This window comes from Lathamus discolor, chromosome 2 (genome assembly GCF_037157495.1).
Source record: "Lathamus discolor isolate bLatDis1 chromosome 2, bLatDis1.hap1, whole genome shotgun sequence".
Lineage (NCBI taxonomy): Eukaryota > Metazoa > Chordata > Aves > Psittaciformes > Psittacidae > Lathamus > Lathamus discolor.
In genome coordinates this window covers 37,197,664-37,220,125 of record NC_088885.1, presented here as the reverse complement: position 1 = coordinate 37,220,125, position 22,462 = coordinate 37,197,664, and the positions used below count along the sequence as shown (strand labels likewise).

Genomic DNA, 22,462 nt, shown 5'->3' with positions numbered 1-22,462 from the left:
CTCCTCGTAAGCCTGAAACAGCCAGTCTTGAGTAAGCTTTGCAATAAATGGGTAATGAGAGTCCTTACAAAGCAACTGATGCCCAGGCCTCTCCAGGATGACTTAGTGTTGCTTTCTTATTGATTTATTGTTTGTATTTACTGAAGAGCCCATGTGTGCAGTGTTCCCCACAGGGAAAGAGCCTGCCTTATGTACTTTAGCCTGCTGGTTGAGGCTTCTTTTGTGAATGAGTAGTAAATGGGTGAAAACATAGCCTCTGGGTTTGTCAAGTGCTGGCCTGCTGTTATAGTACTTATGCCACATGGGAATGACCCCTTGTTCGACTGCAGTGAGGATGACAGTGCCCTTTCCCCTTGTCATTAATACTAACTTGCACCTCTAAGGGCAAATGGGCTTGATACCAACCCTGCTGGTACTAATAATGCTAACTCCTCTCTGGGCCCTGCTTTCTTCAGTTTGGGGATTTTCAGTTCTGAAACTTTTCTTCCACCTGTGGTGCACTGTCTTGAGGTGAGTAGGCTCAGAAAGGTCAATAGAAAATACACTCTGTTACAAGTTACAGCAATAAAAGTTTGATGCACATTGCAATTAAAAAATTGCATGGGCAAAATGGCAGTGTGGAACCAGAAATTTTAGCCCTAGATCCCTTGGAGGAATTCATCTGTCAAGTGCCCCTGTGCTCTTGGTCTTTATGCTGATAAACTCTTACTGAAATGTTATTTTGCTCATTTTCTTTTCTCCTTGCATGAGACAGTTATTGATGAAAGCAAAATTAGTCTGACCAAACTACCAAGAGTACAAATGAGATTGCACATTCTTCTTTAGAAACTTGTCCTGTGCTTTCCCTAGTTTTCCAATTTTATTTCTTAAACAAAATTTGTTTAAAAAGAGGTTTAAGTTAATGATATGATTATTCTGTGATTCAGCAGAGATGAACACTGAGACTGAACCGGTCCATAGAGCATGAAACCAGATCAACTCTTTTTAGCCTAGAGAAAATGAAACTATGTGGGAAGAATATTGGTTTCCATAAAGGAAAAAAATCCCAGTGAGCATATTGTTTCGTCTGTGCTGCTCAGCTGGTGTTTTATACATTTGCTCTGAGAAGGCTGGAGCACTAAACAAGCGGGTAGCAGAGACAATATGAGTTGGGAATCTTTTTCCCTGTCTTTTTTTTTTTTTTCTCTTTTAGAGGTGTCCCCGAATTTCCACCTTAATTCTCCGCTTTCCTTCGTGCTGCTTGTTACGGCCTCTCAGCCCAGCAGCAGCCCTGGTGCTAGAGGGATTCAGTGTGTACTTCCCAAGGGCTGTGCAGTAGACTGTTAGGGATGAAGCACAGTGTGCATGTTCTTGGGAGAGACCTGTCAGGGAGGAAAATGCTCTGTCTCCTGTTGGGGTCTATCCTGGACTGCATGGGACCACATGGCTTGTCTGAGCCTCCTTGGCAAGCCTGTCACCCCTTGGAGAGAGAGCTCCCACTGAATGATCCATGTACTATGTCAATTTGGTGGGGAATGGAGAAGATTGTCAAGGGCACAGAGTGGCCCTCGTTAGAGGGATAACTGCCTTTGTGAGCAGAGAAAATTGACTGAGAAAGATCTGAGGCCAGCATTTACTCAATTAGGAAAACAAAAAGAATGTTGGCTGCTTCGAGGATGCCTCAGAATACATGGAGGCTTTTTCCAGACAAATTTATCTTCTTACCTTCTCTGTGAAACACAGGAGAATATTGAAATCTGCTCTGAAACTGTGGATGGGATTTGGAAAGTTCAACTGTGTTACAGCCCCTGGGAGTCCAGTGAAGCATACCTGTTGAGATGGAAGAAAAGGGGTAACACTGTTGGAGACAGTGTAGTTAGCCACTAGAAAATCAGGATCATTTGTGCCATGCCTTGTGCTGAATTCATTTTTTTAAGCAGGTGTGCACTAGTACAGTTTCCTACAAAATGATTTGACATATGCATGAGTCTGCAGTAACTGCACATATTATGCACAAGATTTTTTGTTTTATATAGTCAAGCACCAGATAGAGACTCATGCCGTTAATCATTTAAGCAAAATTTCTTAAATACTGAGCAAGGTGTGAGCCCTGCAGCCTTCATGAGCAGAACTGACAGGAGGGGTGCAAACACGTTGGGCAGCTCTTGAAAAATGGACAGCTCATACGTTTGTGCAACCCCTTGTACCTAAGAGGTACAAACAGGTCTTCTGCTAAGGATATAGCTCTATGGAGACTGCTAAAGCTCTTTTGGGATGTTTTAAATTGTTTCTACATGTTTTGAGACAAAATTAGTTTTCTTTACTAAAGGCAGATGGTTCAGTTCACACAGAAGGAATGCCAACAGGCCGAACATTTCCGCAGGTTTTTCAGAAGCAGGGTTGATGAAATGGCCTGATAAAACAGGCTTTCTATTAAAATCAATTAGACTTATCCAGGAATGATAATGAGAGTTTTCTGAATAAGCTGACAGTTTAATTGGGAACTTGTGTTAAAACAAGTCCCAGGGAACATGCGTTTTGCCGAATAGTGGTTCTGACCTTTGTTAATTTGCACTGCTTTTCCTATGAGCGTTTGTCTTCCTCATTGTAATAACTGATACAAACATCTTTGGCTTAGACTTTCTATTATATATTGTCTTTTTGCAGCAGGGTAACCCATGCATCTGAGCCTGGGCTTTCTCTCGCCCACCAAATCCCGGCCCAAGGCATAAGCCCAGGGGGTTCTGATCACCCCCAAACAGGGAGTCGGGATCACAGGTCAGTCTCACCTGCCCCTGCATTCTGGGCTGTCATTTTATCCTGTGAAAAGTCCCTTCCCTCAGTATACAATAGTTTCACTGTGGCAAAACGCCGTGACTGCTTGGAGGTGCTCCTGCTGATGCAGCGCTAGCTAACCTTCCTCCTCACCAGCCTGAGGAGTATGAGTTCTCTTGAGCCCAGGTCTTTTGCCTTGTTGCATGTTGCGCTACAAGCCAAATGGAGCTGTTGGTTTAGCTGTAGGCTTACATGTAAGGACACCTATGTTTTAAAGTGGAATTCCTGACAGAAAATGTACATTCTGGCCACCACTAATAAATATGTGGCCAGGAAAATCAGCCTGAAAGCTTTCTAATGGTCTCATATAGTGGTCTGCAGTAACTGGAGTTTAACTTTTCTGTAACAGATGAATTGGTGAATGACGGTCTATAATAAAGCCTGACCCAGGAAACCCTGCAACATGATTGTGCAACAACTGCATGCTTTGATACCACGTTACACTTTGTTTTCTAATACAGGAAGCCAGATCGGGAGTGTTTCATGGTTACCAAAAGACCTTTTCAAATATGAAAAAGCAAGTCAAAAGTACTGCAGCAAGTACTAGAAAATGTGAAGTCACACCTACAATTAAAGCTAAAGCAGAAGTTTATTAGTTCCTGGTGATGCTGGCATCAGCCTCTTGCTTCACTTGTGGTTTCATCATTGCTGTGCTACCACTTTTGATGTCTTCTTTCCCTAAGAGCCCAAGCTGGAAAGCATAAAGCACTCCTGATTCCTGATAAATAAGCAAGCTGAGGAAGCTACTTAGAAGCACTTGTGGCTGAGGGCGAGTACTTTCTGAGAGCTGTGGCTGTGCTTGCGCGGGGCGGGGAGGAGAAGTTCCAGAGCAAAAAAGGAGCAAAAGAAGTCAAAAAAGTGCTGCCATTTTTTTTTTTTTGTCAGTGTTGTTTGAAATATGGTAGGGGCTGAACAACATGATCTGGCCCAACTTTTTTTCATCTGAGCAATCCCTTGCGAGGCCTGTGCCCATGTGTGAGGTCATTGGGGTCACTCTCATAAACAAGGGTGGTGAGAACTGGCCCAGAAATACTGAAAATAACTTAAGGAGGAATTGTCTTTCTTTTTTTGTGTTGGTTACAATTTGTTTCCTATTTCAGAGTGTGCTAATCTCTGTTATATAATTATGATTATCACAAATAATTGTTAAATTGTTGCCATTCTTATACAACAAAAGCAGACTTTAAATTGGACCAGGGAGATGCCTGATTCTACACTGCCCTTCTTTCTTAACATGACAGAGGGGGAGAAATTTGCTAATCTTGTTATTGAGGGCTAAGAAGAAACCAGTTACAAAAAAAATTTCTTCTTCCCTGTTATTATTATTGTCAGATAATTAAACACCGTCTTTATTTCATAATTTTCATGTGACTGGGTATGTAGCTCAGACTTTTTACCTGAAAAGTCTGGTTTTGGTATAAATCTTGCTTCTGTAAAATATGAGATAACCCTGCAGCCCACCTCCATTAAAGCTTCTTGTGGTCCTATACCAAATTAAATGATTTTTGAAAAATCAGAAGGTTATTTGCACATAAGTGTAAAAATTGCCACTGTAGTGTCCAGCAGTAAAGCCTTTTAACACACTGAGGCTAAAATTCATTCCTGTAGAAAGGGCGAAGCGAAAGTTTCTGTTCTCATTTAGCTATGATCTTGCAATTTATTCTAGATGGGTGCAAATGTGTGTCTTCAACAAGCAAACCACAGGATTGGAGTCAAAATGCCCCTTCATCCTTATTCTGAGATCATGAAAGGAGTTAAAATCATGATCATAATGCTGGCCCTCTGCATAGGAGTGAATCTTACCCTTAAGATGTGAAATGAATGATGTATCCCCCAAAGTTTCCAGATTAATCAAAGATATGAGCCTTGTTGTAGGTCAGATTTTTCTCATGCAGTTGTACACGTTGCCTAGTCCTCACCCAGCATCCATACTGATTTATTTGCCATATTCACTTGCATTTTGGGGATGAAGACATCCTTGCTAAGCTTGTGCTGTGTGTTCTCAGATTTTCTATTCTTGTTCTTCTGCTTTCTCTGTTCCTTCCATTGCTTTCTGCAGGTATTTAAACCCATGGTTCAAAAGAGAATATAATGTAGCTAAGTGGGTAGAAGATGTGAATAAAAACACAGAAGGACCATACTTTAGGTATTTTGTAAATTAATTCTATATAATTTTTAAGAGCTGTTTCAGCATATACAAATATATTGGGACTCCTACCTTGTATAAATCAATACAAGTTACTGTAGGTGCAAAGGGCCCCTCTTCTTTTGCTGCATTTTGATGTCTGTTTTTGGCTTCATGTGCAATTTACAATTCTTTTTCTGAATGTTTTTATGAAGCCATTGAAAAGGGTGTGTGTAGTGCATGCGTTCCCACCATCATCTAGAGCTTGTAGTAGCTTTCTCATCATTTTATGCCAAATAGTGTCTTATGGGCATGAGACATATTTATCACTAATAAAGTAGTATTAACTTAAATAGAGTGTAATTTACTAAAGCAAGTAGTTTCATAATACACTGACTCTACCCACTGTCTTATATAGTGCATACTAAAATTTAAATGAAAAAAGAATAAAAAGTAGTGGTATTTTACCCTCAGCCTGCAATGAAATAACTTATATATTGTAATTGGAAAACTAAATGTATGAGAATATACTCTGTGCTCTATTTATTGAACCATCAATGAATCTGTTACAAGTGAGTGTAGCATTCACCAAAACTGTCACTTGTTTCTGAAAGGGCAAAGTGTGTATTATTTGATACATTCCAAGTTAAAGAGAAGCATGATGAGGCTGGCCTTCTTATTAGACATGAATCAGGAGACTGAGAACATTTTAGTAGATTCCCAAAAGACACAATCCCACAGCTGAGATAGAAGTTTGCATCAGCAGAAATAATCAGCATGGGAGAGAATGGGAGACAATTTTTGACGAATACTATAAAATGTCCAGTGTGCATTTGGGAAAAAACCACATGATGGAGTTGTATCGCAAGATACTAAGGAAACACTTCTATTCCAATAGTAACACTGGGAGGTATTACATAGGGAGGGAATTTAGCAAATTTTAAATTTAAAAATATCCCAAAGTCTTAAAAGAGCATAAAGATGTCACTTTTTAAACCGTATGTGTTTGTTTTCAAGAACTCTTAAATCACAAAGTAAGTTGCAGAAAGGCTTTCTGATGAACAAACAGGACAAATGACATAAATTTAAGCCTGTCGGTCCCTGTCTCATTCCTGAACAAGGAGTGAAAATTCCTGACATGAGAATCCAAGGCTTACAGGAAGTTGTGATTGTGCCAGCCAGCAATGAGCAGGTCTCTCGGTTGGTGCTTGGACATTCAGGCAGGGCGATGTGAGTCCAGCAGTGTTACCATTGCTGGTTTTATCATTGGTATGCAGGGCTCAGTTTTGGTGTCTGCAGTTCAACAAGCATGTTCGAAAACCAGGAAGATTTAGGCTCTGAGACACCTTGAAGGGAATGCAGGGCCTCAAGCTGTTCAGTTTAATGGAGCAGCTAAATGCTTACCTGATCATAAAATCTACATAGCTGCATATGGAGCAAAATCTTTGTGGGAAGTCCTTTAGACTAGCAGACCAAGACTGATTATGGCCAGAAGTCACTGGAAGGTGAAATTAGGCAATCTCACAGTGGAACTGAGGTGTGTTTTTATTTGCAAACCTTTTCTTAAAAATACCCTCTTGAACTCTGTTGTTTGGGCAAGGCCATCCGTCACCCACCATAACCTAACTGCATAGCTGTCTTTCAGGTTGTTTGTATCAGAAACCCTCTGGTTGCCATAAGCAAAGGCATTGATGAAATATGAAGATACCATTAGTTTAAGATATGTTACTTGAAATGGTTTAGTTAAACAGGTTTAAATTCCTTTGTGGATACTCTTGATTTGGTTTTCATCTTTTAATATCAGTATATCTTGATTTAGTAACTAGATTAAATTGATGGAGTGCGCCCTGCCTCTGAGGGCTTTCGGCTCTTGCACAGAATGAGTCACATTTCTAATTATATTTGAGACAAGCAAAGTGGTTTTTTGCATGTAGATGAAGATCTAGCTGACCCATGTGAATTTTAAGGGCTGTATATCGCAGAGATGAAACATAAATTAAAAACTTCACACCAGAGAAACTTTCTAATCACTGCCTGCAGCAGTAGCTTTAGAAATGAGAAAGAAACCAGAATAAATTTAGAAACCTGTATATGCCAACTAACTGAGGTAACCATGGGGAAGTGTTCTGCAGGCACATTTATGGAAGGCAAAGGATCAAATCTTCTTCTGGGATGAGTTGCCATGGGTTTAAAGGAAGTTGAACTGAACAATTTCCCCCCAAAACTCGGTTACCATTTTGGTTAATCTGTCATGGACAGGAAAACACTGTTCCTAAGAATGGTGTGTCTGAGCAGCCTATGGAGGGTTTGCTCAGTGATTCACAACAAAACAAAACAAATCCTGTTTGATAAACCCAGGCTGAAGACAGACTGCAGCTGATACATTTTAAGAATCATAGGCAAGGATAAGACATTCACATCAGGTAATTAGCTTAGTATTTTTGTTGCTGATCTTTGATTTCTCTGTTCTTTTCAAGGCATTCTGAAAGTAGCACTGCTGTTTCGCTTGTCTCCCTGTAGTTTTAGGAATAATGTGTTGATGACTGGTGCTGTTGCAGGTAGACTTGAAGTAGAATCAGGAAAATGACAAAACCACTTCCTACAATTCCTAGGAACATTGCAGGATTTTTAGAAAATAGAGATATTAATTATCACAAAGACTTGCTCCATCAACTTAGGAAAGCATCTCCATAAACCCAGCCTTGTCTCTCTGACACCTGGTGTCCTAGTTATTTTTTTTTTTTTTGTCTACAAGTCTAGTGGGTATTTCTATATAATTACTTTTTATTAATGATAGTAATAATAGTAGCTGGTGTCTCTGGCACCAAAAGGCTCCCAGCTGTGGGATTCCCTTCTGTAAAAAATAATGAGATCTGTAAAGAAAAATCTCATTTTCCTGCTCAAAGTCTAGGCTAGATTTTAATTTTACATGCCAGGCCATAGCTGTGTAACCCCAGCAATAAACCCAGGCAGGAAGCCTTGCCCTTATTTCAGCTTTGCTGCAAAGGGCACTGTTCTACCAGTGTGAGACTACTGCTTGGTTTTGTTACTGCCAATTACAGTGGCTGCTGCACAGATTGACCTTATAAAATATGGTTATGGATTACTTGAAATCCTTACTGAATCTCAAAAGACTCAGGAACCATGATTGTATCAGAAAATAAACTGTCAAAATCCCAAAATGCGGTATTTCCGTAGGCAGTTATAGACAAAAAAGTCTAGAAGGCACCTTCTGAAGCACTGAGCTGCCTACATTTGATTTAATGCAAATATTTAGAGAAACTGAGATTCTGTAGGAGTTAAGTATAAAAATAGTTTTCCAAGAAAACAGGTTTTTTAGATGGATACCCAGGACACATACCCAGAAGGAAAATGGCAGTCCTGTATCAGAAGGGCAGTGGCAGTGGGCATGGAAGGCAGGAAACAACAGGCTATCATTTCCCTCCTGTTTTTAATGTGCCTTGGTCTTCTGGCTGTCTTCTTCCTCTATTTCTTGTCAGCTGATGATAGCTGTTGGCTTTGCTGCTGTGCCAGGTCCGTTGCCTTCCTCTGCGAGCATCGAGCTGAGGCCGGAGCTGAAACCAGCCATTAGTTCCCAGCACTCCCTGAGGCAGCTTTAGACTGTGCTTAAAGAAAAAGTTTTCCCTATTACATCCAAAGTGAAACATTTGCTTTATTAGACAATGGAAATGGTGTCTATTGATGTCAAAAGGATCAAGATTTCATTTAAGGAGTTAGGGAGAAGAATTCAGTAGAGCATGTGAATGCTTGCTTCTGGGGCCTTGCTGTGCTGTGCTTAAAGTGGACAGCTCAGGCCACAGCCTTTGCCTCTTCTGCAGACTCCAGGAGCCAAGCCTTCCCTCTGCTGCTGCACTTTCTGAGGAAATCTGCACATCTCTGGTTTTTAAAAGGAATGGCATTAAAAATGTTAAAATGCTTAGCCACATCTAACTTGCAGATCCCAGCTTCCTAATGCAGATCCCAGCTTCCTAATGTAGGATAATTTAGGCTGATGATGTCCTACAAAGAGCTAAACCCATGGCAACAAAGGATAGGTTGGGTTGGTAGTATTTACATTTGGGATTGAAATGCTTTCATCAGGCTGAATGTTAATTGAATTTCATTATTTCAGTCTACAAAACAGAATCAAGCATAGCTTATGAACAGTTCGGATCTGTCAGGGCCACCTGCCTTTGGTACAGCCAAAATGACACTCGAAGTCATAAGATGTTCAGTTTGTGTGACCAAGTGACACATTGCACACCATCTCTTGTGGGCCAGCACTCTCCCCATTCAGGTGAGGAGAAGACCAAGCAAGCAGGCTCCTGGCCGCAGGACAGTGCATGCAGACCGTCTCCTGCTGCCACGCAGTGTTGTTGTAGATTACAGGTCTTCCCACACTCCTAGTTTCAACTTCCAGGACAGAGGATGGATGCGAAGTGGCCACTATATCTTGCTTTGTGGTCAGAAATGAGACTTCTTGCAGCGCATTGGGGTGCATGGCTTCATTTGGGGTTGGCAGTGAAACCCCTGCATCTGTGTTGTGCCGTGTATAAGGCAGAATGAAGTTTTAGTTTCTTGTATAGATTTCAGCTGGAAGCAACATTTGGCATGAAAGCTAATGGATTTGATAGCAGGAGAACTATAACCCCAGTGAAAGCTTAAATGGATCCCACCCTTGACCAAAACTGCAGTTTTGCCTTCCTTTAACCCCAGCGTTACCTGCAAGTGTCCCTTGAATGCTGTCCTTTTTCCATCCTGTAAATGAGAAAGGTCATGCCTGGCTCTTTCTCATTTAAAGTATATGTAAATCTGGGATACACAGCACATACACAATTGCAGGGCATAACCTGAAAGTTGATCAAAACCACCTCAAACAACTATGCTTATGTGTGAGCTCGGTAGTGATACGTTTTCACAGTCTCACTAGATGGCACCAAAGATGACAAAAACCAGCATGTAACTGTGTAGCAGAAATAAGTGGCAAGGCCCTGTGAGGGGAGGGCAAGGTCATTTCTGTAAGTGTGCAACTGCATTCTCAATGTATTTGGCTGTAGCTTTGCATGTGCAGGTGAGCAGCAATGTGCCTACTGAGTTAGGTGTGCAAACCATAGTTGAGCAGGCAATGCGAAGGGGTGTTGAGAAACAGGAAATGTAGGCAATTACACTGGAGGTTCTGGGCTTCAAAATCTTTTGAGAAGGCAGTGTGTTTTTGAGTTGTGGTACAAAGCTGCCTGGCTAAAGGCTCAGCTAGGGATCCTGGTCAGATGACTTGCTGTGTGGGGAAAATATTTAAGATGCCCCATCCTTGGGGGGTATTGCTGCTTCCAGCATCACCTACGCAGGCTGATGGACAGATAGATTGGCCATGGCTTTCCTTCTCATCATGTCTTTCTCTTGAGGTGCCAAAAATAACCCCTCATGGGAAGAGCCTGTGGCCTGCAGGAGGCGATGTTGTGTCTGGTTGTGGCGCAAAGGATGGAAGATGCCTTCATTCTTTGTGCCATCCGCTGGCTGTCATACCTATATAAGCAGGTCTCTGATAGGGCTTGCCAAGTCAGATCTAACATCCCCGGTGTTCCTTGCTTATAATCTCCATGTGCACTGTTATAAATTTAAACATGAAGATTTTAAATTCTGCTGCAGCTATGGGACAAAATTAATGAATAATTGGATTACTAATAATATGTAAAACCTGCTTCTCTTATCTTGCTCCCTTCCTCTTCCCCTTATTTTTTTTTTTTTTTTTTTTTGCTTCTAGATCTACTAATAGTTTATTAGAGCTCTTTATTAGTCCAGGTGTGAGCAGAGATGAGAGCACTTGTACAGGTAGTGAGCAGCAGGGTACTGCTGAGGACGTTTCCCTGGATTTTTTATTTATTTTAAATAACTTGTTTTCTTGCACGTGCAGTTTGGTGCCCAGGTCTGTGATGCTGGATATCTGAAAACCTTGTTTTACACTGCAGTAGCTGTTTGAAATTTTCTTCCTGAAAACATTCATGTATGTCCAATTCATCTTAATGGGCGATCAAAGTGCATGTGCTCTTCCATGTTTGGGTAATTGTAGCAACTTTAACTTTTTAAGTGCTGTTGAACTTAGGGGTTTCCTACTTTATGAGGCATTAGAGCATCATGAGCTAGGTTAGAGAGCTCTCACCATATGATTTCCATTGACACCTTGTTGCTCGTGGCTGCATTTAATCATTTGTATGGGAGACAAGAGACTGTGCTGTTTTAGGGAGTTAGACACAACAAAATGATATACTAGTCCAAAATAAAAGAATAATTATTTAAAGGTAAATAAATTTCACTTAATACCAGAGATACAAAACATTTCCAGACACAAAAAGAGTCCCTGCCTTGTCTGTAATCCTCTGTAGTGGAAGGACCTGATCCTTTAAATACTAATGGCAGGGAAGTGGGACTGTGTGCCAAGGGTGGCTCCTGTGGCTCCTTGGTATCAGTGATGTTATGGAGTTTAACCATGCCAAGTGCAAGGTCCTACACCTGGGTCGGAGCAATCCCAGGCACAGCTACAGGCTGGGCAGAGAAGAGATTCAGAGCGGCCCTGCAGAGAAGGGCTTGGGGGTGTTGGTTCATGAGAACCTTAACATCAGGCGGCTTCAGTGTGTGCTTGCAGCCCAGAAAGCCAACCGTATCCTGGGCTGCATCAAAAGGAGCGTGACCAGCAGGTCGAAGGAGGTGATCCTGCCCCTCTATTCTGCTCTCATGAGGCCTCACTTGGAGTATTGTGTGCAGTTCTGGTGTCCTCAACATAAAAAGGACATGGAACTGTTGGAACAAGTGCGGAGGAGGGCCACGAGGATGATCAGGGGACTGGAGCACCTCCTGTATGAAGACAGGCTGGGAAAGCTGGGGCTGTTCAGCCTGGAGAAGAGAAGGCTGCGTGGGGACCTCATAGCAGCCTTCCAGTATCTGAAGGGAGCCTGTAAGGATGCTGGGGAGGGACTCTTCATTAGGGACTGTAGTGATAGGAGAAGTGGTAGCAGATTTAAACTTGAACAGGGGAAGTTTAGGTTGGATATAAGGAGGAAGTTCTTTACTGTTAGGGTGGTGAGGCACTGGAATGGGTTGTCCAAGGAAGTTGTGAATGCTCCATCCCTGGCGGTGTTCAAGGCCAGGTTGAACAGAGCCTTGGGTGACATGGTTTAGTGTGAGGTGTCCCTGCCTATGACAGGGGGGTTGGAAGTAAATGATCTTAAGGTCCTTTCCAACCCTAACTACTCTATGATTCTGTGTTGGCAATGGTGCTCATCACTGGCATCTAAAGCTTCACAACATGCAGCCCCTGCTGCATTTGAGGGGCTTGGAAGACGTGTCTGTAGAAATCGAGGGAAACCTTCCATCTTCGGGGATGTGTTAAGGTCAGAAGGTATTAAGTAGCAGTGCCTAGGATGTGCCTGGAGGATGTGCCTGCACTAGTGGGAGCCCTCCTTAGAAAAATGCCCTCAGTCTACAAAATGGAACGGAAGGCCAGGGTAGCTAAGTTTTATTACTTTGAGGCTCTTTTTTCCCCTTTTATTTTGCCCAGGTTTAGAGCCTGATAGGAGCCTCTCAAGTGGGAAAAGTGCAGAATCTCAAAACAGAAGCATAAGAATTTTTCTTTATCTAGACAGTAAATAAATAAATAATAAATGAAATTTCAGTCAATAATGTGCTTCTGCCTTATTGACATGAAAAGAATGCCTTTCATGTGATACAAACATTTATTTGCTCCTGCTTACTCTACTCACCCTGTACAGAAATGCTGATTGCCATTGACTAATCAGTCCATTTTTGTATATTCTCATCAGACTCTTTCTTTGGCTGGAACAATATGCACTGTATGATGCTTGCATGTACAATAATATGTTATTAGCACTTTGTATATGCCTTTGTTACTTCACAACTAACAGTCTGGCCTCTGAGTGCATGCATTTGTGTTAATGTGTTATTAAATAAAAGATTTATTTCTATCAGTACAGGAGATTTGTAAGATATGCATAAAGACACTAATAATTGCCATTTAGTCACTGGCAAAAGACATTGTTCAGCTTGTATTTATACAATTACTGTTTCTATTTAGGCTTCATAGTGCCGTGTCTATCTTTTAGTTCCGTATTTATTCAATTGCAGATTTGGTTTGTTAATTTTATAATGATTAATTACAGTACCATATAAAACATTTTAAGAAATCGGTTTTGTTATGCAATACAACTCTAATACAAAGTAGGAAATTTTATTTTTTCTTCCAGAGTTCCTGTAAGCTATAGATACCATTATTCATATTATGAAATTATTAGACTACTGATCAAACAAAAAACTTTAATCCCCCCCCCAATATTGACCTAAATAATAAGCTATATACTTGGTTCTGAACCAAGCTTCAGAGTAATGGCAGTTGCTGTTGCAGTGCTAGGACCCGAAGACATCACATTTACTTTGTGTGTTTCAACATCTCAGGACACTGTCTCCTGCAAAGTCTCCATCTTCATCCACTGGATCTATTGCTTCCAGCAGAAAATACCCTTACCCAATGCCACCTCTTCCTGATGAGGAGAAAAAAGCCAACAGGCAAAGTGCCAGGGTATGTGTTCCTCTTCTCTGCATTTTATCAGTGACTTAATTTACTGGTATTTTTTTCAGAAGGAAAGTGTGGCAGATCAGCATCTTTGACTGACAGTGAGAGCAGGAGTGGCATTTCCTTCTCACCCGTAACTCCAGAGGCTGCTGAAGGTTCAACCTCTGGCAGTGATTAGGGCAGCCTCAGTGGCTGTACTTACAGATACCTGTTCAGGCTGCTGGTAAACATGCCCTGAAGCCCAGATTTCACTAGTTGTCTTATTTCGAGCAGAGTGTGCCTGGGGCAGCCCTGGAGCAGGCAGTGCTTCTGGCTCTCCTCCCTTACTCCTCCTGGGGAGGGGCTGATGCTGCCAGCAACTCTCATTCAAGCTGGGGGATAGCTGCTTTCCGGCTTTATTGAAAGGTGTCAAAGTTCCAGTTAAGGAGGATGTGGAGGGCTTGCATCAGTCCCTTGCAGACTTGGAGGGGCTTTGCTGCTTTTTAACCTGAGCCCACTATAGCTGCCCAGGGTGAGCAGGAGCCACTGGAACATGCGATGGATAGCGGTGCTCCACACAGAGAGATTTCCAGCTGCTGCCCACAGGCAGCACTAGCTGTTGCTTCCTTTGTGCCAATTCAGATACAGCAGATATTTGAATAAGCAACTCCCCCCTCTCTCCATCCCTAAAATTTACTTTAGGACCTTTACTTGTGTTTTAGTTCATATTAATGCAGACAAAATTCACATCACTGCTCTGTCATTTTTGTAAAGAAAAATAGAGTCTGCTGAGGGAATTTGCAAGCTGCTGCCCCCATTCCTGTTTGGGACAGTCTCTGAGAGTGGGAGATTCTCTCTACACTAGTATTAGTTAGCATAATTGTAGGGTAAAAGCTGTATCAAATTTGATGCTACAACGATTCCTTCAAACTCTGCACTCCAGCTGTGGACATTTACTGTGCTGACTGCAAATCATGCTGAAATGCTGAAATTACTTTGTGGTCTGAACAGATACCCACCAGAGGCTGGGAGCATAGCCCTGCTGACCCAAGTGATGTAGATGCAGTTCCCCAAACAAGCTTCTCACAGTGTCTGGGTAACAGCCTGGTTTGTCTTGGTGTTCAGTGTGTGTTTGTATTCCTTTTCTCCCTCTCCAGCTATGGGAGACGTCCATTTAGCTGCACTGTACTCCTTGGGTGACATCAGAACTGTTTACTTCGAATTTTATAGAAACTCAGCATGACTGAGTCATTGCGCATTCATCTGCTCTTCAGTCAATTCGAAAGCTCAACAGAGATGCCCGTGATCACAGTGAGAACCTCCTCTCATCTGGAAGGGAAAAAAGCCGCTTTTTAATTTTTCTTTCTTTTCTGTTGACTGGTATTTTATGGATTTGATGAACAACCGAAATCAGAACAATTAACATGGGATAATAGCCCAGATGTGACAAGGCTATTCCTCAGGATGACAGATCCACTTACCTAGAATGCCAACTGCAGTCTGTGTGCCAGCCCCGCCTAATCTCTGGTTTATTGAAGTCCTGAGTCAGACCACAGTGGAGCCAGGAACGCCCCCACCACCCCGGAGGGCCCAGCTGATGTAAACTTGTACACCGTATGCATGAACCTTGTGTTCTTTACTTTCCACGTGTAAGGGATAAACAACATACTGTCGTAGAAATCAGCATGCAGGAATAAGAAATACAGGATTTTTTTTTTTTTTTGTGGCAGGATTTCAAGCTTTGAAAGGCAACTATTTGATGCAAAGTCAAAGAGACAAGGATTATATCTGTTTTTTTTTACTTTACATGTTTATAATCTCTGTATACAGATTGTATATATGTAAACATTTGATAATGTCAAAAATAGCTGTTATATACATAAGTGTATTTTGCCAAATGCCTAAAGAAACAGTCATGACTAACATCATCACACTTCAGATTTTCTAGTATTACAAGCAGACATCTTTGGAAATACAAAAAGTACAGAAATGTAAACCTGTGTCTCTCAGAAACTAGTGTTTGACCAAAACCTACTCTATCTTTTCAGTATCTTATACTGTCTTGACAATCTCGATTGTATGGCAGACTGCAGAAACCAGTACAGCAGCACTTTGTCTTAAACCATCATAAGAGTACCCACCCAAAATCCATGTTTCACAGAGATGACCAGGGTATGTCTCACAGGTGTAATCAAGGCTGATTCAGCAGACAGCAGAGACAGAATCTTTAAGTAACGTGCAGTCCAAACTTACTGGACATTTGGGAATACTTCTAAGTCGTCAATTCAGGATGTGGTGATGTGAAGTTCTTCTGGTGAGAGTCACTGTGTATTTTTGATAGAGCATTTCAGACACTGTTTTAGATGGTGAGGGGTAGCTTATGAGAAGCAAAGTATTTCACTGCACTACATAATAACAGTGCTGGGCAAGTGGCCAGTTTCATTGCTGTCTTTTAACTTTTGTTACAGGAGTTGCCTTTACCATGCGCTTGAATGCTATGCTTGGTGCCCCTGAACTCCCTTGACAAATCTGGGGGCATTAAACTGAGTGCAAGTGAGTTTAGCCTGAAAAAAATGGGGTGGAGGGGGAACAAATCCTTTACATGGAGATGTTACTCTTGTGTGTAAGTGGACGGATAGATTTCTAACACCCTAAAGAGACTTCTAAAGGTTGTTGTAAAACAAATGTCCTTTCATGGGGAATTTTCAGTCAGTAAGAAACTGGACCATATTAAATCAGTTTATAATTCTCCAGCTTTCCAAAATTGACTAATTCTTTGCTTCAGGTAGTACCACTGCAGAACAAAACACCCAGTTCTGTGTGGTGCCATTGCATACCTTGCCCAACAGCTGTATGATCAATTCGATGTTACTGTAATGGGAATATCGAGGGTGTTTCTGAATCTTCTACCTCTTTCATGTGTTTCCTTTAATAAGTGAACCCAACACTTGCAGCCTTTTAATATATTTTTTTAACTTTTAAGTCTCTCAATAAAGTCATATATATGTAAGATTAAATTAAGAAACGTTTAAAATGTCAGCAACTGTAAAGTATGTAAGATTTTTAGAAGCACTATATTTTATGATTAGGCTGTACGTTGGAGTACGACAAAATATTTGCCTTGGTGTTCAAACGATTTTCCTTCACAGTTGACAGGTTCTGGTAAGTATTTTGGAGAAAGGCAAGTATGAGTGAGCGCAAGTGGATGCAGACAGACCCTCTGGAAGGAGCCAGTCACTCGTAATTGCTTTAGGAAAGGATTCTGCACTTTTGTGAAGAGTAAATATCCATCAGCACTGAAGAATATTTTCCACAAAGATTTACTTTGAGCATAGATAACTGGGTTAAAGATAGTTGTTAGCGTGTAGCTCATGCACTTAGGGTCTGAGCCACAATCGCTTGAAATCGGTATGTCTTTTACTGATTCCACTGGACTTTTTGAGCAGGACCTTCAAAGAGCTCACCCACAGTAGGACATTATGCTAAGCCAACAGCTGTTGTATTATTCTGTCACCTGGAAGCTGTTTTCTCTCCTGTGTTAGTATCTCATCTTTAGTAACTGGACTCTTCATCATGTGCCTTTTATGGTACTTTGTTTGGATACAAACTGGCATGTCATTTTGAATAATCCTGTTAGATTTCTGCACATACTTTATGTTTACCACTGTTTACTCTTCCCTTTCCATTTTGCCTTATCAGGAAGCAGCAAGATTTGGCAGACAGAACTGGATATAACATACTGGCTCTTTGTGTAATGTTCATAGTCTCCTGGTTTGCAAACAAGTGGCTCTCCTGACTGTATTTGCAATGTAGTATGTACTTTATCTTCTCTCTTGTTTTGGTATAATTCCTTTGTAGCATATGATTATCCAGTTAACTGTGTTGTGTAACTCTAACAGCCAGTTTAACACTTGTAGATATGTAGTGCCTGGAAGTCTAGTTATGAGCACTGAGTTTAAGTTAAATAAATACTGACTTTCACTTTGATGGTCTAGAATGAGAACATCACAGGACTTGGGTGCTTGCAGAATTCTTCTGCAGGGAATTTTGCATCAGGTTGGTAACCTGGAGACCTTGTCGTTGCACAAAACCTGAACTGGCAGGGCTGTGTGGGCCTCCAAAGCCCACAAAGTGGAGGTTGAAGAGAGAAGTCTTTGGCTTACATTCTATGTTTTTCTACTTCTAAAACTTAGTGTGTTGGAAAGCTGCCAGATTAATAAGCTTGAAGTTTGCAAGTATTTTTATCCACTGTAGTTAGTTACACTGGCAATAGCAATAGAAATTGTCGCGTAATACCTCATCCAGTCTAAAATATCAGAGTACTTGTACTGTCAATAAGATAGCGCAGTCACCTTGACTCATTGAGACTCATGGTTTTACTTTGGTTTTATTTTGATTTTAATAAATGAACTAGTTATTGCTAGCTATGCTGTAGATGCCTGTTGAAGTGGAAACATTACCAGATCTTCTCAAATGGAAATAATTGCCCATATGAGCATAGGACCTGCAGGACGAGCTGTACTTAAGTTAGTGTTATGTATTTCAATGTGGGAGAAGAATCTTGTATAATTAAATAAAATTAATATGACTAACTGATTGAGACTGGAAAATAGAGATTGTATCCAAATAATAATGCTGCACAACGATGCCACAAATTAACAAGTAAAAATTTACTTGCTAATTCTGTATTTGTTGAAACCAGAACTTCAGTAATCTATACTATAGACTTTTGGTGAATATACTCAGGCAGTATACCAGAAATGGTTGTGATTGATAATTTATGCATAGTTTTGTTACATTTAAATAAGTAGTTTTAAGGAAGTTGTTAAATTCATACAGCCTACCTTTGCTTAAGTTGTGAACTTAAGTCGCTACTTGCCAGTTACCTGATAAGTGTGACTTGACTTTGAAGATAGCTACTTCCAAATGATTTATAGAGTTCCTGATTTATGAGATGTTGAACCTGGTAATTTTGAGTGTGCTAATGAACAAATGGGCCTTTGAGCCTGAATTAAAATTAGAAAGGAAGTGTGTCAGTAGCTAGTGTACTGAAGTTCTCTAACCTGAATTCCTGTTGCTGGTACTGAAGTTCTCTAACCTGAATCCCTGTTGCTGGTTGTAAATGAACTGATTGGTCTTGTCAACACCAATGTGACAACAACTTTCAAGACCAGAGCTAAGAACGGGTATGTACACTATTATAGGCATGCATAAACTACAAATTCTGATCAACATTTCAGTAATTTCATTAATGAATTCATTAATAAATAGGAGAGGATGTAATGTGAAGGAATGATGAGACTCCATACTTCCGGGATAGCAAGTTAGCAATTAGGGCTTGCTTTGTTATTGAATGCCATACCTAGCTGTGGTATAAAAAATACCACACTCTAGGGTAAAGCTCTGCAAGCTCCTGTTCTCTTCCTTTCCACTCCTACTGAAAAACATTTCCATGAATGACAATTACAGCCACTAACAGCCTCTTGTGTTAGTTGGCTAAGATCAAAAAGCTGCTAAATTAGTCAGTCATCAATCACTTTTCCCAACAATTTCCTGGGTAAGATTGCTCCAGTGCTGTTAATACATTTTACTCTAGCTACAATGAAGATGATGGAGCCTCATGTCTCATGCAGCTTGCACTGGTGTGCTGGTATTGGCTGGGGTAGAGTTAATTTTTCTTTATAGTAGCTGGTATGGGGCTAGTTTTTGGATCTGTGCTGAAAACAATGTTGATAACACAGGTGTTTTAGTTCTTACTGAGTCAAGGTCTTTTCTGCTTCTCACCCCACCCCAACAGCAAGTAGGCTGGGGGTTCACAAGAGCTTGGGAGGGTAGACAGCAGGGACAGCTGACCCCAACTGACCCAAGAGATATCCCATACCATATGGCATTATGCTCAGCAGTAAAACAAGGGGTAAGGTTGGCAGGGGGAGGCAGCTGCTGGCTAAGTGGCTGGGCTTCAGTTGTTTGGTGGTGAGCAATTGTTTTCATTTGCATCACTTGTCTTTCATAGGTTTTATTTATCTATCTTATTTCCCTTTTCATTACATTATTAATGTTACTATCATCATCATCATTTTATTTCAATTATTAAACTGTTCTTCTCTCAACCCACAAGTTCTTCACTTTTACTCTTCCAATTCTCTCCCCCATCCCGCTGTCGGAGAAGGGGGAGTGAACAATGTGTGGTGTTGCTTAGTTGACATCTGGGGTTCAACCATGAGAAGGGGTAAAACCATTTTGTGGCTCGGCTATCCTGTGCCTTTCTCACCCTTTAGCACTGGTGAAGGCTAAGCCTCTTTAAACACTCAGTCTGTGAACCTAAAAGTTGTGCTGTGTCCTGTTTCTCTTGCTCCAAATCTAAAGATCATCTGCTGCTTTCTCTTAAGTAAGTTGAGTATCTGTATCATTAGCAGACTGTTTGGGCTACTGTTATCAACCACAATGTGAGGTTATTTGCCTCATTTTTTAGAGCTTGAGAATTCTGGTCTCCTCTGAAGCAATTTTTTTTTGCCCAGAATGGATTATTCATCAGACTGCTGAGCTGATGACCCACTATCTGCATGGTTTCCAAGCCATAATGACATTTATCAGCAATATGGGATTTGGCTTTGAGCAGATTTCCTGAAGACCAATACAAATATACTGCACATATGTACAGCTTGTCATCTTGTGACTGCTTGGTGAGGGAACATTCCTGGGTGCATGTGCTTGTTATCCTACTAGAGCCGGAAACAAGGAAAGAGCGCAACTGATTGTGTAGACGTAGCTGCAATACAGATAGATAGGACTCTTTTAAGTGTGGTTTCATCAGAAACAGGAGAGGAAGTAATAGTTTCTATCAGCCACCTATGCTAAAAACATCTTTTTATCTGAGAATTTTCCAAGTCAGCTTATGCAAAATATTTCTGGTGCTGGAAGTATGGATGCTGATGGCAGCTACAGCTTTCTTAACAGTAACTCATACACCCAACATGTAGTATCTTGTCATTCCACAAGTTTTCTGCAACTTCTTGGAGAAGCACTACTACAGGCAACATTCATATGTTATATCATCTCAACCAAAACAAGCAGTAAAAATAAGTGCAGAACACAGAAACGTGGTCCTTTGCCCACACTGGAGAAACTTCAGAACTGGCTCACCTAGCCAGCTGTGGCAGGTTTAGTTCTCTAACATCCCATTTACATGCGTTTCGAGATCACTTCAGCTAAGTGAGCTTTAAACTGTTCAAGAACTGCTACGTAGACAGGCCATTATTGCAATATTAACTCAGAGTGAGGTAAGGAAGACTGGGGAAAAGAAGCACAGAGCAGTTAAAAAGAAATCACATTCTCTAAAAGAGAAGTATGGGTCTCTGTCTTATACTATTTTTAATTACTAGAGCATAAAATGTCAAAGCAACAAGCTTTTGCTTTTCTTCTGTTTCTGTATTCCTCTGAATAAAAAAATAAAGTTTTGGTTAAAAAAACAGTCGTAACATGAGGCCTTAAGACCTTATATATTCTGATTTTGGCATGGAGAGTCTATTTTTACAACCACATCAGAAATTCTGTGTGTAGGCCTGGCTGACCTTGTACATCTAGTGGTGCGAGCAGCTAATCATGCGTTGTTGTAAGGCTCTGTAGAACAGCAGTTGCTGATTGCTTTCAATTATTGGTACACGGACTCCTGCTCACTGCCTGTGTAGAGATTCCGCGTATTTTATGCTTGAAAATACAGTCCAGAACATACTCAAACTGTGAATATATAACCTGATTTTTCTTTCCTTAAGGATAAATATATATGAAAATAGGTGGTGTTTTATATAGAATACAGTACTTATTTTTATTGTTGCATAAATGCAGAATATTTTTTTCAGAGTAGCAAAGCATTGTAGAATTTTTAATCTGCTGGAGAAAACACAATACGAGCAGTTCTTTCAGCAAAGCTTTTGGGGCAGTATATACCCATTGCCTCTGCCAGCTTCATTTTGTGCTGATGTTTAACTTGGGCATTGCTGTAAAAAGGAACGAAAAACAAAGCGATCTATTTTTTCACTCGTACTAGCCCTGATTGGTAAAACACTGAGAGAGGTGATGAGAATCTCGTTTCACCACTGGGGCTGGCTAGTATTGGCGAAAACAACCAACCTACATCATATTGTTGTCTTTGCTTGTTAAAAATCCTTAAAAAATCATACCTGATGTAGTAGAAACATAAGATTTTGACAAATACCAAAATGAAGCGTTGCAATTTACAACTTTCTAGCTTTCTGTCATAAAACATCACAGGCATTGGGCTGTTGAAGTGAATGAATCTGGCTTTCATGTAGCTAACCAAAATGTCGCTTTTTATAAAATCAAATAATTGTAATTTGGGGTTCTAAATTCCTGCTCACTTTTAATAACAGCATCACGGTATCCACTTCCATGAGAGTATTTAATACAAATGCCTGTGGTTTTCAGTGTTACTGACATACTGTAACATCAGTAAAGTGACTTTCAATGACAAAGACTGTTATGTGTACTTTGTTCTCATTAAATCCTTCCATTTTAGCACTTCCTGCTTTACAGGTCTCTGCAAAAAGAAAAAAGATGCTGCATGCATGAAAAAAAAAAAAGCAGCTACTGGCTAATAATAGAATATAGATGTTACTTTTCACATTCCAGGGTTTAAAATAATCCTGTGAGCTTCTCAGTCTCTTTGACTTGTGGTTCTGATGGTCTCAAGGCAAATCTACAGTTACTGTTCTTCAGGTTTGCATGTCTGAGGGCAACCTAGAAAGAATATCGACATTGTAAACTACGCCCAGTTTGCACAAAGGTCAGGAGCAATCACCCCACACAGTATCGTGTAAGTGTCCTTCCCAGTGTGCCCTGTGGGAAAGAGAAACCCTTGGTTCAAAGTTAACTTGTTTCCCTAAAGCAGGTAACCAGCATATTCTAATTGTTCACAGAATCTGCTCTTAATGGGGAAGCTTTTT

At 40.8% G+C, this 22,462-nt stretch overlaps 1 protein-coding gene across 4 annotated transcripts in view; it reads left to right on the top strand.

The window, feature by feature from the left end:
* The window catches only part of ADAM22 (ADAM metallopeptidase domain 22), a 136,822-nt gene extending 114,831 nt beyond the window's left edge, over window positions 1-21,991 (top strand). For 3 of the 4 annotated variants that reach the window (XM_065666433.1, XM_065666432.1, XM_065666431.1), the window contains 2 exons: window positions 13,403-13,526; window positions 14,657-21,991. In XM_065666433.1, the coding sequence (XP_065522505.1) occupies window positions 13,403-13,526; window positions 14,657-14,677 (145 nt within the window). In that variant the 3' untranslated portion in view covers window positions 14,678-21,991. Of the gene's footprint in view, window positions 1-4,873; window positions 4,961-13,402; window positions 13,527-14,656 lie in introns of all 4 variants that reach the window. The other variant, XM_065666435.1, reaches the window with a different exon arrangement.
* The last annotated feature ends 471 nt before the right edge of the window (window positions 21,992-22,462 follow it).